This window comes from Carcharodon carcharias, chromosome 17 (assembly GCF_017639515.1).
Source record: "Carcharodon carcharias isolate sCarCar2 chromosome 17, sCarCar2.pri, whole genome shotgun sequence".
NCBI classification, from domain to species: domain Eukaryota; kingdom Metazoa; phylum Chordata; class Chondrichthyes; order Lamniformes; family Lamnidae; genus Carcharodon; species Carcharodon carcharias.
In genome coordinates this window covers 16,671,244-16,685,733 of record NC_054483.1, presented here as the reverse complement: position 1 = coordinate 16,685,733, position 14,490 = coordinate 16,671,244, and the positions used below count along the sequence as shown (strand labels likewise).

The window sequence follows — 14,490 nt, the reverse complement described above, 5'->3', positions numbered from 1 at the left end:
GTCGCACCGGCAGGACAAACCCAGCAGATGTGGTGGCACAGTGGTATACGGTCCGCAGGGAGTGGCCGTGGGAGCCCTCAGCATCGACTCTAGACCCCATGAAGTCTCATGCCATCAGGTCAATCATGGGCAAGAAAACCACCTGCTGATTACCACGTACCACCCTCCTTTAGCTTATGAATCAGTGCTCTTCCATGTTGAACACCTTTTGGAGGAAGCACTGAGGGTGGCAAGGGCATAGAATGTACTTTGAGCGGAGGACTTCAATGTCCATCACCAAGATTGGCTAGGTAGCACCACTACTGACCGAGCTGGCCGAGTCCTAAAGGACATAGCTGCAAGAATGGGTCTGTGAATTAACAAGAGGAAAAAGCATACTTGACCTCATCCTCACCAACCTGTGTGCCGCAGTTGCGTCTGTCCATGACAGTATTGGTAGGCGTGACCACGCAGTCGTTGTAGAGACGCAGTCACACCTTAACATTGAGGATACACTCCATTGTGTTGTGTGGCACTACCACCATGCTAAATGGGATAGATTTCGAACAAATATAGCAACTCAAGACTGGGCATCCATGAAGTGCTGTGGGCCATCAGCAGCAGCAGAATTATACTCGAACACAATCTGCAACCTCATGGCCCGTCATACCCTCCACTGTATCATTACTATCAAGCCAGGGGACCAACTTTGGTTCAGTGGCGTGCAGGAGGGCATGCCAGGAACAGCATACTTAAAAATGAGGTGTCAATCCAGTGAAGCTATAACACAGGACTACTTGCATGCCAAGTAGCATAAGCAGCAAGTGATAGACTGAGCAAAGCGATCCCACAACCAACGGATCAGATCGAAGCTCTGCAGTCCTGCCACATCTAGTTGTGAATGGTGGTGGACAATTAAACAACTCACTGGAGGAGGAGGCTTCATAAGTATCCCCATTCTCAATGATGGGGGACCCAGCACGTCATTGCAAAAGACAAGACTGATGCATTTGCTACAATTTTCAACCAGAAGTGTTGAGTGGATGATCCATCTCAGCCTCTTCCAGAGGTCCCAAGCACCACAGATGCCAGGCTTCAACCAATTCGATTCACTCCACGTGATATCAAGAAACGATTGAAAGCACTGGATAGTGCTAAGGCTATGGGCCCTGACAATATTCCAGCAATAGCACTGAAGACTTGTGCTCCAGAACTTGCAACACCCCTAGCCAAGCTGTTCCAGTACAGCTACAATACTGGCATTACCAGTGGAAAAGCCAGGAATGTCCTGTACACAAAAAACAGGACAAATCTAACCCAGCCAATTACCACCCATCAGTCTATTCTCGATCATCAGTAAAGTAATGGAAGGTGTCATCAACATTGCTATTGAGCAGCATTTGCTTAGCAATAACCTGCTCACTAACGCCCAGTTTGGGTTCCACCAGGGCCACTCAGCTCCTGACCTCATTACAGCCTTGGTTCAAACATGGACAAAAGAGCTGAACTCCCTAGGTGAGGTGAGAGCGATTGCCCTTGACTTCAAGGCCACATCTGAATGTAGCATCATGGGGCCCTAGCAAAACTGGAGTCAATGGGAATCAAGGGGAAACCCTCCACTGGTTGGATTCATACCTAGCACAAAGGAAGATGGTTGTGGTTGTTGGAAATCAATCATTTCAGTTCCGGGACATCGCTGCAGGAGTTCCTCAGGATAGTGTCCTCGGCCCAACCATCCTCAGCTGCTTTATCAATGACCTTCCTTCCATCATAAGGTCAGAAGTGGGGATGTTCGCTGATGATTGCACTATGTTCAGCATTATTTGTGACTCCTCAGATACTGAAGCAGCCCATATGCAAATGCAGCAAGACCTGGACAATATCCAGGCTTGGCCTACGAGTGGCGAGTAACATTCATGCCACACAAGTGCCAGGCAATGACCATCTCTATCAAGAGAGAATCTAACCATCGGCCCCCCTGACCTTCAATGGCATTACCATCACAGAATCCCCCACCATCAACATCCTGGGGGTTACCATTGACCAGAAACTGAACTGGACTAGCCATATAAATACTGTGGCTACAAGAACAAGTCAGAGGCTAGGAATCCTGTGACAAGTAACTCACCTCCTGACTCTCCAAAGCCTGTCCACTATCTACAAGGCACAAGTCAGGAGTGTGATGGAGTACTCCCCACTTGCCTGAATGAGTGCAGCTCCCAGAACACTCAAGAAGCTTGACACCATCCAGGACAAAGTAGCCCGCTTGATTGGCACCCCATCTACAAACATTCACTCCCTCCACGCACAGTGGCAAAAGTAGTGCCATCTACAAGATGCACTGCAGGAATTCAGCAAGGCTCCTTGGACAGCACCTTCCAAACCCATGACCACTACCATCTAGAAGGACAAGGACAGCAGGTAGATGGGAACATCACCACCTGGAAGTTCCCCTCTAAGTCATTCATCATTCTGACTTGGAAATATATCGCCGTTCCTTCACTGTTGCTGGGTCGAAATCCTGGAACCCCCTTCCTAACAGCACTGTGGGTGTACCTACACCAAATGGACTGCAGCAGTTCAAGAAGGCAGCTCACCACCATCTTCTTGAGGGCAACTCGGGATGGGCAATAAATGCTGGTCCAACCAGCACAGCCCAGGTCCCATGAATGAATATTTTTTAAAAGATTGATACCCACTATGTTTCAAGCTTTGTTTCAGTTGAATTACATTTCATGAGATCTCCCATTGACTGTTCATTTGTACATGGATAGTTGTGCTCACAGAATGAGGAATACTCTCATGGAAGTATTTCATGTGGTATCTGTCCTCCAGGCCATCCTTAAACTATGTGGCAAGGCAGACAACTCCCAGAGACACAGGCAGCAGTCTCTGCCCCATTTACATAGGTTGACGGGATGTTTGCCTGCTTGAGTGGTACACTGGGGAAGAAGTGGAGACAAAGGCAAAGTTGAGATGAGAGAAAATGAAAGTTTTGGAAATATGTGCTCCAAAACATAGTGTAACCCTGTTAAGTTCTGGCTGTGTTGTAAGTGATGTCTATTTTGTGGCAGAGAATGTAATCGAAGGCAGCAGGTGATTGGAGTCCTGAATGATTTCTATGTGGCAGCATTCCTGCATCTTTATCAGATTTGGAAAACACAGCACAAAACCATCTCTGATTCAGGATTTGTTCTTAAAGGTGAGAAACTGAAAGTGAAGTAATCTTCTGTGAAATCCCTTTAACTTGTACTGAACACTGCATTGTTATTGGGTTAAGGGAATCCTCAGAGTTGCTTGATTCGATGTTAAACACCTAAAATACTGAAAGCGATACTTACATCTAACGGTTGATGTGTTCATACAAGCTCCCATGGATTATTGCACATGATATCTGAAGCATAGACTATAAAACATTGAACTGTTTGTAACAAACGAGTGAGAACTCAAGCTAGGGACGTAATATGAGAATCATTGAAGCTGGTTACCTCAGACAGGTGGTACCAAGCTAAGCCCAATTAAAATGCAACAAGATTGAAATGGATCCTGAGAGATTAGATATAACACAAAAATCTGTCTGAAATTCCATTTCAACTTCCGTTATTACCTGACTGTTTCAAATATTTTTCCTGTTTGTAGGGGTTGAAATGTTTGCCAAAAAGAATCCAAAACAACTCCTGAAAAGGTTGGAAACGTACTTGTTGGAGCGTCAGAATGGAACAGTCTTGCCGGCAGACAAGCTGTCCCCACCTTCAAATCACACTATGGCTGGAATGACACCAAAACAAACATCTGCCACAAACACCAAAGAGATGAACTTTATGGGCGTCTGTGAGCTTGAGCTAGAACCTGAGGGTGAGGTGCGGCTAATCTGAAACTGGTGTGAGTGATGGAAAGTAAGAAAGAGAGATAATCAACATCACCATGTAGCAGGGATGTGATACCCAATGTTTCGCTATTATGGCATGCACTACACAAGTACTGGACATTATATGTTGGCATAAAACCATACACTACAACATCAGTAGATCTTCAGCTTTCCCAAATAACAGTGGCTTGCAAATGTGTCAATGTTGTAGGCATGTTTTACTAGCTCAAGATATTCAGTGCTACTGTAGTTTGAGTGCTGTCTTCAGATAATGCTAGCATACAGATACTTTCTGCTACCTTTTAAAAACAGTAGTGCCAGACTCTCAGGAGGAATTCAGTCCCCTACTCAGGAGAGGAGAATGTATTTGTTTCCTTTAATAGTAGTGCAGCCTGTACTAGACATAGTTTGTACTATACATTTTAAGTGATGCTAATTAGCTTTATTTCTGAATCAGTGTTGTGAGTAACAATACAGAGGAAGCTTGAAGATTCATTCTCACTCTGCCCTTATTTTTGTTAAGGAGAGTGGGGATAAAAGGCTTGGGCTGCTGTCATTCTGCTGAATGAAAAGATTTTCCTTTTCAGATGTTTCCCTCCCCGCCTGATTTTAGCTTAACCACACAAGTTAGTTGACTCTTTTGCATGCGATATATGATATAAGCAGGAGGCACATGATATCTGATGGCTTGACATGATTCGACAGTACCTGATACATTCCCTGTCTCTGTTCATGGGCTTTGTCACCATTTACCACTCTGCAGTACCTTCAGAGCGTCAGCCAGAGAAGAGGAATCTGAGCGATCAGAAAACTTGTTCAAACCTATGGAAATTTTTAAGCTTTTAATAAAGTTAATATCCAATCATTAACTGCTGATGACAGGCTCATTACCTTCAAAGAAGTAGTCCTGTGTGCAGTCCAATCTTTGAGAATTTTGTATTATTGCATTTATCCCTTCACATTGCTTTTAAAAACACACTCCCAAGGTATCTAGCTGAGCAAATTGTTGGGCCTTCACAGTGCCTTGTATTTTTAACTATTGGTCTTGTCGTTCCCCTCTTTCAACATTCCTTATTGATTGCAAAATAAATGACTTTGGATAACCTCATGTTCGATCAGGCAAGTGGTAAGCCTACTGGTCTGTGTAGTTACTGATCAGTTCTCAGCAGTAACGTTGACCCTCCCAGGGTGCACTGATAATGCTCATAGTTGAGTTGAGCAACAGAGATTGGCTGTGGTATTCATAGCTGGGACAAAGACTGTTACAAATTCTGCATGTTAGTTATCAGCAGCATGGTACAGCTTTGCTGGGAGCTCGTGGATACATTGCACTGTCGAATATACCTAATGTAGAAGTAAGCAGTACAGGGCTCATGAGAGAGTGAGATGGTTGAGTAAACAGTTTCTATTTTGTTACTTTGGGATATCTGTATGCCACATGTCATTCCTTGGGCAAGAGCGCAAAAATTGGCTGCCCTTTGACAGGCTGTACAAAGTGTATGGTGGTGTTCCAGTTACCTAATCCCAAATCAACTGTACTTATCTCTTTTTGTTGAGGTCAGTAATGGAATTTCAGTATGTGGCAATTATTAATGCTGTACACTGTTCTTACAGCTTAATGCTGAAATACCGGGTGCATGAGATGCATTTAACTAATGTGTGATCGTAATGGCCTCATGATTGACTCCTAGGTGAGTTGTTAGGACTTTTAAAATATGATTAAATCCAGAATACATTACATACCTTCATTTCCATTCAAAAAAATCCATTCAAGAGAGATGTGTCCTAAAGTTGATTGAAATTTAGAAACGTCGGTAGACATTGAACATGCCCAATCAATGTAAAGCAGCAAAAAATAAAGACTATAAAAAGCTGAATTAAATCAGAAGAATTAGGGATCAGATGACTCTGGTCAACCTGTGCCTTGAGTCATTTGTCCACCTCTAGCTGCTAAATCATTATAGTGCTGGAGTCACGGCAGAGAAGAATCACAGGGCTGAACTTTGGTGTTGAAGATCTGAGAAATGAGGAAACGCTGGAGAAATTTGGGCCTTTTAGCCTTGAACAAAGGAACTTGAAAGGTGATTTTGAGGATGTTGAAGGTGGTAAATAGTATGGAAATGGTAGATCCTGGAAATTACTTTTAATTGTGAACATAGAAGAAGGGAACACAACTTCAGACCAGTAATAAGCAAAGGAAATGCTTTTTCGCACAAAGTGTGACCAACACGTGGAACCGATATAGTAATGGAGATGGAGGCACTTGAATTATTTAAAAGAACATGTGTATGTTGCAGTGAGATGGGACACTTGAGGTTATTCCGGATGAATGACCTACGGTGAATAATTGGCCTTCCTCAGTTGCAGTTATCTAGGACTGTTATCCCTATTAGTTACTAACATTCAGCTTAATGGAAATTCCACAGAATGAAGATGGCTAGACTCTGTGGAAGTTGAATGTTGTGACAAAGAAATATCTATATCTTAGATGTGATGGCTAAATGCACCACTTTGATTTGAGACCAAACCTTGATAAAAAGAATAGTCACTTCAAGCCAGCCATACTGAAAGTATTTTACAGCCCTCAAACCTTTGAGAAGGAGAGTTTAGACTGCTGCTTCATAATGACATAATTCTAGGTCAGTTTAGCAAAAGCTTACCCTCTGACACTAGCAGCAATGTGCTCTTTCAGGTTCCTTTTGAAATGGTATGTTGTATTGTACATGTTTTCGATTTTCTTGTGGAGCTCATAAGTGTTGATGTGATGTGGTATGTTATGATGTCACAGTATCCTGTCAAACTGAAAATAATCCCCTGGTGGATCAGGTCGTATTTGGCATTTCCACCATGAATGTGCTGCTGCATATCATCTTTCTTTTATTTGACCAGAGATTAAACAAAAATTGAGGATTTTGAAAATGTAAAATAAAGTTAGAAATACACCATGGTCCTGTTAGTATTTAAAAAAAAGAAAAGCTCATGTTTTTGGGAAATAGGCTTTGTCAGGCCAGATAGGATTGGTCAGGCAGAAAGTTCTTATACAGGACTGACCAAACAAAATAGGCAGGGGAGAACAGGTTCATGAGTACTCATGCATTACCAACTGGGACACAGATAGGACTTGTTTGACTAACTCCCGCTTGTGAAGATTTTTTTTAAGAAGCTGGAAATTGCTGTTAAATGTGGACATGTACTACTCTGTCAGAGATGACTGTTGAGGAGATAACCTGTGACTTGTATTGTCTGTGTCCCTGAAAAGAAAATAGTCTCTAACAGGAATATATGCAATATCTCGTGGATTGTAAAAAAAATACTTTATTGTTTGGGGACTTGAATGATCCTTCTTGTTAACTATAGAGCTATTATTTTATTCTCTTTTCATAGAACCATAGCACAGCACGGAGGATGCATTTGGCCCATTCTATCCATGCCAGCCCTCTGCCAGAGCAACCGCACCCCCACCACCACCACCACACCACCACCATCCCCACTTACCCATTTTTTTTCCCGTAACCCTGTAAATCATCTCACCTATGATAATTATCCAATTTTCTTCTGAAGCTTGTATCTGCCTCCATTACACTCTCAGGAATTCCATTCAGATCCTAACACTAGCTGCATAAAAACGTTTCTTCTCATGTCACTGTTGCTTTTTTTGTGACATATTAATTCACTATCCTCTGGTTCTCAATCCTTCCGCCTAGGGTAACAGTTTCTCCCTAACTGCTTTGTCTAGACCTCATGATTTTGAACACTTCTGCTGAATCTCCTCTTAATGTTCTCCCCTCCAAGTAGAACAGCCTGAACTTCTCTAATTGACCCATGTAACTGAAGTTCCTCATCCCTGGAGCTGTTCTCGCAAATCTTTTCTGCACCCTATCTAATATCGTCACCTTTTTTCTAAAGTGTGATGTTCAAAATTTGACACATTACTCCAATTGAGGATGAAATAATTTTTTTTTTACAGGGTTGTCATAAGTTCCTTGCTTTTGTACTTCATTCCCTGATTAATAAAGCTCAATATTCTATATGCTTTATTAACTGTTTTCTTTTGAAACGTCCAGAGGCATTTATGGTACATGTACAACCATTGGCCCTTCCTCCTTACTCCCCAAGCCCCCACTTCCCAATAGACAGTAAAACTGCTTTAAATAACCCTTTAAGTCAGCATCCTAACAGGTAGATTCATGCTGGCTAGACAATCAGCAACTTTTAGTTGGTTAAATTCCAGCAATATGCCTGTGCACGGTTAGAGGTTCCCAAGCTTAGTCTTTGGTCAAGCTGCGCTTAAGCTCTCTGCATTTATTTAAACAGGATGTGTCCCTGCAGGGACAGTGTGCACTCCATGGCGGGCTAAGAAAAACTCGACCATGTGGATTTTTCAGTGGTTGGGAGATTTTAGTATATGGCGACATCCATCTGACCAAAAGCAACACTTTTAAGAATTTATTCAGCGTGATAGTAGGTGCGTGACATGTTCAGAGGCACTCAGCAGTTTCAGATTTTGTTCTTCCAAATTTCAGCTGTATCTGCTAAGAGGATTTTGAGCTCTGTAATATGAAATTGAAGAACTGTTGGGTACAGAACTGTCACCAGTGGATTGAAGCAAGGACTTAACAGCAGCACACAACAAGCTTGTCACAATTAAAGTGTATAAAGGCTGCGTGGAATTTTATATAGGGCTGTTGTACCAATATAAACTAATCAAGTTTGGTGAAGGATAGTTGGGACAGCACTGTTTGAGAGTGAGAGATTTAATTGTACATCTAATCTGTTTACTCACTGCACCTATCTCTAGACTGGCCCAGAACTTTAGTCATTGTTTGGGAGTTGAGCACTTAGCCAGTTCAGTGATTAAAATAAATTTTGTATTTGAACGAGTTTGCACATGAATCCAAAGACCCTTGTGTAGACTAAATGTGCTCTAAAAATTGTGCGGAAATGAGGTGTGTACTGGGAACCTGTGAAAATCTCTGAAATCCTTTTAACTGATCTTTGGGCTATTGAGAATATTGCAGGTAATGTGACATTGTTTCAAAAGTTTGACTTTTTATTGACAAGTCTCAGTCATCCTGTAATATTCCTTTGCACAAAGTGACGGGTTAATTGATGTTTATCGTATTCAGGATTTCACTAACGAGCACTGTGGCTGTATTCAAGATGTAATATTAACACTGTATTTGGATGTCATGGTAATAAAAGCACTAAACATCTTTATTTTTGCATTCATTAAATTTTATGTTTTTAAAATAAAAATTAATCTGCAGCTATTAACTGTTTCAGTAGCATTATTGCAGCAAAATAAAGGATGAGGTTGAAAAGATTGTCCTCTGGTTGTACCCTGTGTAATTTGATGTTATATTCCACTTGGGGGAAAAAATACAAAAACTTAGTATCTTAAATGCAACACTACAAAAACACGACCAAAGGTTAACTTGTGCAACTTTTATCCAACTTAACAAGTCGAGTACCTATGTTACAATCCAGTTAGGGACTGTTAACATTTAAAGAGAAATCCAAACACTGTGTTTTAACCAATAGAACTATGCTGCAAGGTTTCTCATTTTTAAACAAAAAGACAAACTTTATTGTATAGACTTAAGCACAACAAGCATTATTAACAAAACAATATGGTTTATAATGCACTCAGGATTACTTCTTACTTCTCCCAAGGACTCTCTTGCAAAACACATCAATCTTAAAGTTATATATTTTTGCAGAGATGACCCATAAGTATGCTAGAGTCCTCGGGGACTAGTTTAATTCTCCTCAGCTCCAGCTATTCTCGTAGATAAAACTTTAATTTACCATCTGTTGACTATGGATGCCTCATACCTTGTTCTGGTTTCTTTTCCTATACTTCGAAACTAATCTGCCTGTTGCTTCCTTTGGCACAAAACTCTATGGGGACCATTATAGGTTCTTCCATGAATTTCACACTATACAATAATCCAGCTACTGTTCCCTCATAAAGTTCAAACTGAGATTAAGCCTCACCCACATTCAAAATGGTTAATTATAATGTTAGTTTTTTAACTCTGCTTACAGTGCAGGTCTACCTGACTGTTATTTACTTTGGCTATCTTCTCTCAGTGAGCTGCAAACTGCACACACCAGTTCCAAGCTGCAACTACTACTTTGATGGCTCTGCATCCCTTTATATAGTCTCACACCAGTTTTAGATTGCCCAGAAGTTTTCGTTTCCAAGGTTCAGCTTTTGTTTCCTTAGAAACAGGAGGGGCAGTTTCCTTTCTAGTTCCCCTTTCCTTCTTGCATTTTTAGTTTCTGTTTTCCATTAGGCCATGCATTCCCTACCTGCTGTTTTATAGCTCTATCCCTTCTATTTTAATATTGTAATAAACTCCCAGCTTGTTTATGTTGCACTCACCATTTTCTACATTTAAAACTTTCACTCTTAAACTACAAGTTATATTCTAAAATATTAAATATATATTCTAAAACACATGAACTAGATATTTGCAACACCACTAAGTACTTATTGCTAAAGATTTTGAACTGAAGTTGTCTTTTTTACATTTGTTGAGCAAGAACATAATATCTATGATAATTTGTGTCAGTCAATAAAATTGCAGAAATTATTAGTGTAGAAAATTCGTGAGATTGGCAACATTTTGGGAAAACACTTTACTGGCTATCTAAGGATGGACAGTTTGACCTTGGCTTCATTGTGCTGAGAAGAACAGATTGATAATCCTTTACAGCCTGACCTTGAGTTTTTAATGTTTTTAGATCTTTAGAACTATTCCATTCTTCTCGTTCTGTAACTATTTACGCTTCTCCTTGGCCCGACCAAGTTTGTTTCATTCTCTTTGCCTTGCACCATCAACACTTTTGTTATTTAATCACTCCTGACTCCTGTCCTATCGCAGACCATTCCCTTTTGTGATTCCCCTGCCTTTACCTCCCCTCCCCCCGATGCCAGTCATGCCCGACACCTCCTTTTTGCTGGCCCTGTACTGCTCTTTGTTTCCAGCATCTTCCCATTGTGATGAAGGATCATTGATCTGAAACGTTAACTCTGTTTCCCTCTCCACAGCAGCTGTCTGACCTACTGATTTCAGATTTCCAGTATCCGCATCATTTGCTTTTGTTTCATGGCTCCTTCATTGTGCCTTCTGCAAATTGATGCTCGTACCACTATGTCGCTGCCTGCAAATCAACAATTGAAGGTGACAGCACAATTGCATGAGTGCATCGCATGAACAAATTCTACACACATATGTAACATTTTTTCCGACACTGAGATTAACCAAATTAAGTTCCCTGAAACCTATCCAAATCTTTTCTGTTTGTTCCCAGAGCAGTTTCTATGACTCACTTTCTGGATGCTCATCTGAAGGACTGGCTACTTTTTCTGTGCATTACAATTCATCCTGAGTCTCTTTCAGAAAGCACAAATGAAGACAGCAAGTCTTGTCAAACTATTGCCATATTTTTGGCTGAGGAAGCTATGCTTTTGGATGAATTTTAATTCTGCATAACCAAGATAACACAACCATTTCACAGGAGGGAGAATCCCTGGTTTAGTGGTAGCTCTGGCAGCCCACAGCGAGAGCTTCCAACTGGTGTCCTAGCTGTTGATTTAGCCATATTTCTAAGTGAATGACCTCTTAGGGCAGACACCATGACCAGTACACTACTATTGAGCACTGTGATGATGTTACATGAGTTCAGATCCCAACATGATATCTAACTCGTTCACTGTCCTACCCAGTCTGGCTACATGTGGCTTCAGGTCCACATGACAGGGTTGACTCCTAATTCCCTGATGGCAACTAGGAATGGGAAAAAAAGCAGTGCCCTGCCAGTGTCGTTCACGTCTTAAGGACAAATATATTTCAAAATATTGGAATTTTTGTATTGGGCTATTTGACGGTGTTGACATGGAGCTAACTCTGTGCCTATTATATTGGCAACACATTGTTACTATCTATGACTGCAGCTGAAACTGAAAGGACAGGTGGTGAGGAAACCACCAAGAGGGAAAAACATACTTGACCTAGTGCTCACCAGTCTATCTGTTTTTCTATAAATTAGGGACTCTAGTTGTGGTTGAGACTTAAATAACCATTAAGATAGGGGAATAGAGTTTCCGCTTTGGGCGCAATTGGAAAATTACACTCAAAATACACCAGTTAGGTTATAGTTCAAGTTTCTGCTAAAATTTATTTGCATAATCACAAACCTAAGACTTTCTGTGAACTAGTTCGATTGGGCAACATAATAGAATGTAATTGTTTATTTTTCTTTCCTCGAATTATTCCTTGATGTATTTAAGAACGGTAACCTGGTGACTAAGGAATTAATACAGTTGAAAATGACTGTCACCAAAAATAAGCATTTTAATAAGGGTGTTCAGTCTTCCACCTGTAAGTAACTTGATTTAGATTTATTGAAAATGACTTAAAAATATACAGAACCATTTAAAAGTTTCATTGGTGTACAGTATAGTTCTATCAATTTCTTAGTAAATGAAATATTTTTTGGCATGAAAAACTTTTAAAATATGCCTGCGCAACAAAGAAGAGCCATCCCTAACCCGTACAATTGGCTGAATCTGCCAGTTTTGAGTGGGCTGGGCCTACTTTTTGAACAGGCCTTGAATGAAGTGAATTGAATATTGAACCAGTACAAAAGCTCACAGAAAACACATAAATTGTTTTGGGCCTGACTCACATCTAAAAATGCCCTGATTATTTTACATTGTTTGGCAGATTACACCCGGATTACACTATGGATGTTACTTATCTTTTTTTAGACCAGCAACACTTAGTCTTTGATTAGAAACAGTGATTTTCTGCTTTCTTGCACCAGAATGATTCCTTAAGGATATCTGGTTGCCTCAGCATTTGGATGAGTGGTATTATTTTCACTCAGTTATTGCTCAGTCCACTTTAAATTCCTGTATATTCCATAACCAATAACATCTGGGGGCTTGTGTTAAAACTGGGAGAGCTGTCCCACAGACAAGTGAAGCAACAGCCTGACATAGTCATACTGAATGGAATCATACCTTACAGACAATGTCCCAGACACCACCATCACTATCCTACCAACAGAACCACCAAGGGCGGCAGCACAGTGGTAAACAATCTGGATGGAGTTGGCCTGGGAATTTGCAACATCAAGTGTGGACCAGATGAAGTCTCACGGCATTAGGTCAAACATGGACAAGGAAACTTCCTGCTGGTTGCCATCTACCACCTGCCCTCCCTCGCCTCAGCTGATGAATCAGTACTCTTTCATGTTGAACACCACTTGGAGGAAGCACTGAGGATGGCTAGGGGGGACTTCATTGTCTCTCACCAAGAGTGGCTCAGTAGCTGCTGAGTGGTAAAGGACATAGCTGCTAGACTGGTTCTGCGGCAGATGGTGAGAAAAGCACCAAGAGGAAAAAACCCTCTTGACCTCGTGCTCATCAGCCCATCTGTCACAGATACATCTGTCCATGACCGTGTTGGTATGAGTGACCACTGCACAGTCCTTGTGGAGACAAAGTCTCGTCTTCACTTTGAGGATACCTTCCATCGCGCTGTGTGGCACTACCACCATGCTAACTAAATGTGATTTTGAACAGATTTAGCAACTCAAAACTGGGCAACTGTGAGGCACTATGGGCCATCAGCAGCAGCAGAATTGTATACAGCCACAACCTGTAACCTCATGGCTCAGGATATACCCCGCTCTACCACTACTATCAAGCCAGGGGATCAATGAAGAGTGCAGGAGGACATGCCATGAGCAGCGCCAGGCATACCTAAAAATGAGATGTCAACCCAGTGAACCTACAACACAGGATTACTTGTATGCCAAATAGCAAAAGTAGCATTCGAGAGACAGAACTAAGAGATCCCACAACCAACGGATAAGATCTAAGCTCTGCAGTCCTGCCGCATCCAGTTGTGAATGGTGGTGGACAATTAAACAACTAACTGGAGGAGGAGGCTCCATGAATATCCCCATCCTCAATGATGGGGGAGCCCAGCATATCAGTGCAAAAGACAAGGCTGAAGCATTTGCAACAATAGCTGTAAACCAGGAAATGGAAGAGAGGGAGGAACTAGGGAAAATTACATAACCAGGGAAGTGGTATTAAGCAATTTGTTGGGGCTGCGGGCTGACAAATCTCCAGGCCTGGATGGACTTCACCTTCAGGTCTTGAAAGGAGTGGCTGTTGAGATAGTTGATCCATTGGTTTTAATTTTCCAAAATTCTCTAGATTTGAGGAAGGTTCCATTAGATTGGAAAATAGCAAATGTTTAAAATGTTTATTCAAAAAGGGAGGGAGAGAGAAAGCAGGAAACTGCAGGCCAGTTAGCCTAACATCTGTCACAGGGAAAATGTTAGAAGCTATTATTAAAGATGTTATAGAGGGCACTTAGAAAAATTCAAGGCAATCAGGCAGAGTCAATGTGATTTTGTTAAAGGGAAATCATGTTTAACTACACCAAAGGTTGTTGCAGAAAATGAATGCTCATGCTGTAGGAGGTAACATATTGGCATGGATAGAAGACTGGCTGGCTAACAGGAAGACAGTTGGCATAAATGGGTCTTTTTCTGGTTGACAGAATGTGATGAGTGATGTGCTACAGGTATCATTGCCGGGGCCTCAACTTTTTACA

At 41.4% G+C, this 14,490-nt stretch overlaps 1 protein-coding gene across 2 annotated transcripts in view; it reads left to right on the top strand.

Moving 5' to 3' along the window:
* The window catches only part of elmod3 (ELMO/CED-12 domain containing 3), a 37,513-nt gene extending 28,396 nt beyond the window's left edge, over positions 1-9,117 (top strand). For both annotated transcript variants that reach the window (XM_041209789.1, XM_041209788.1), the window contains exons 13-14: positions 3,054-3,181; positions 3,619-9,117. In XM_041209789.1, the coding sequence (XP_041065723.1) occupies positions 3,054-3,181; positions 3,619-3,854 (364 nt within the window). In that variant the 3' untranslated portion in view covers positions 3,855-9,117. The remainder of the gene's footprint in view (positions 1-3,053; positions 3,182-3,618) is intronic.
* The last annotated feature ends 5,373 nt before the right edge of the window (positions 9,118-14,490 follow it).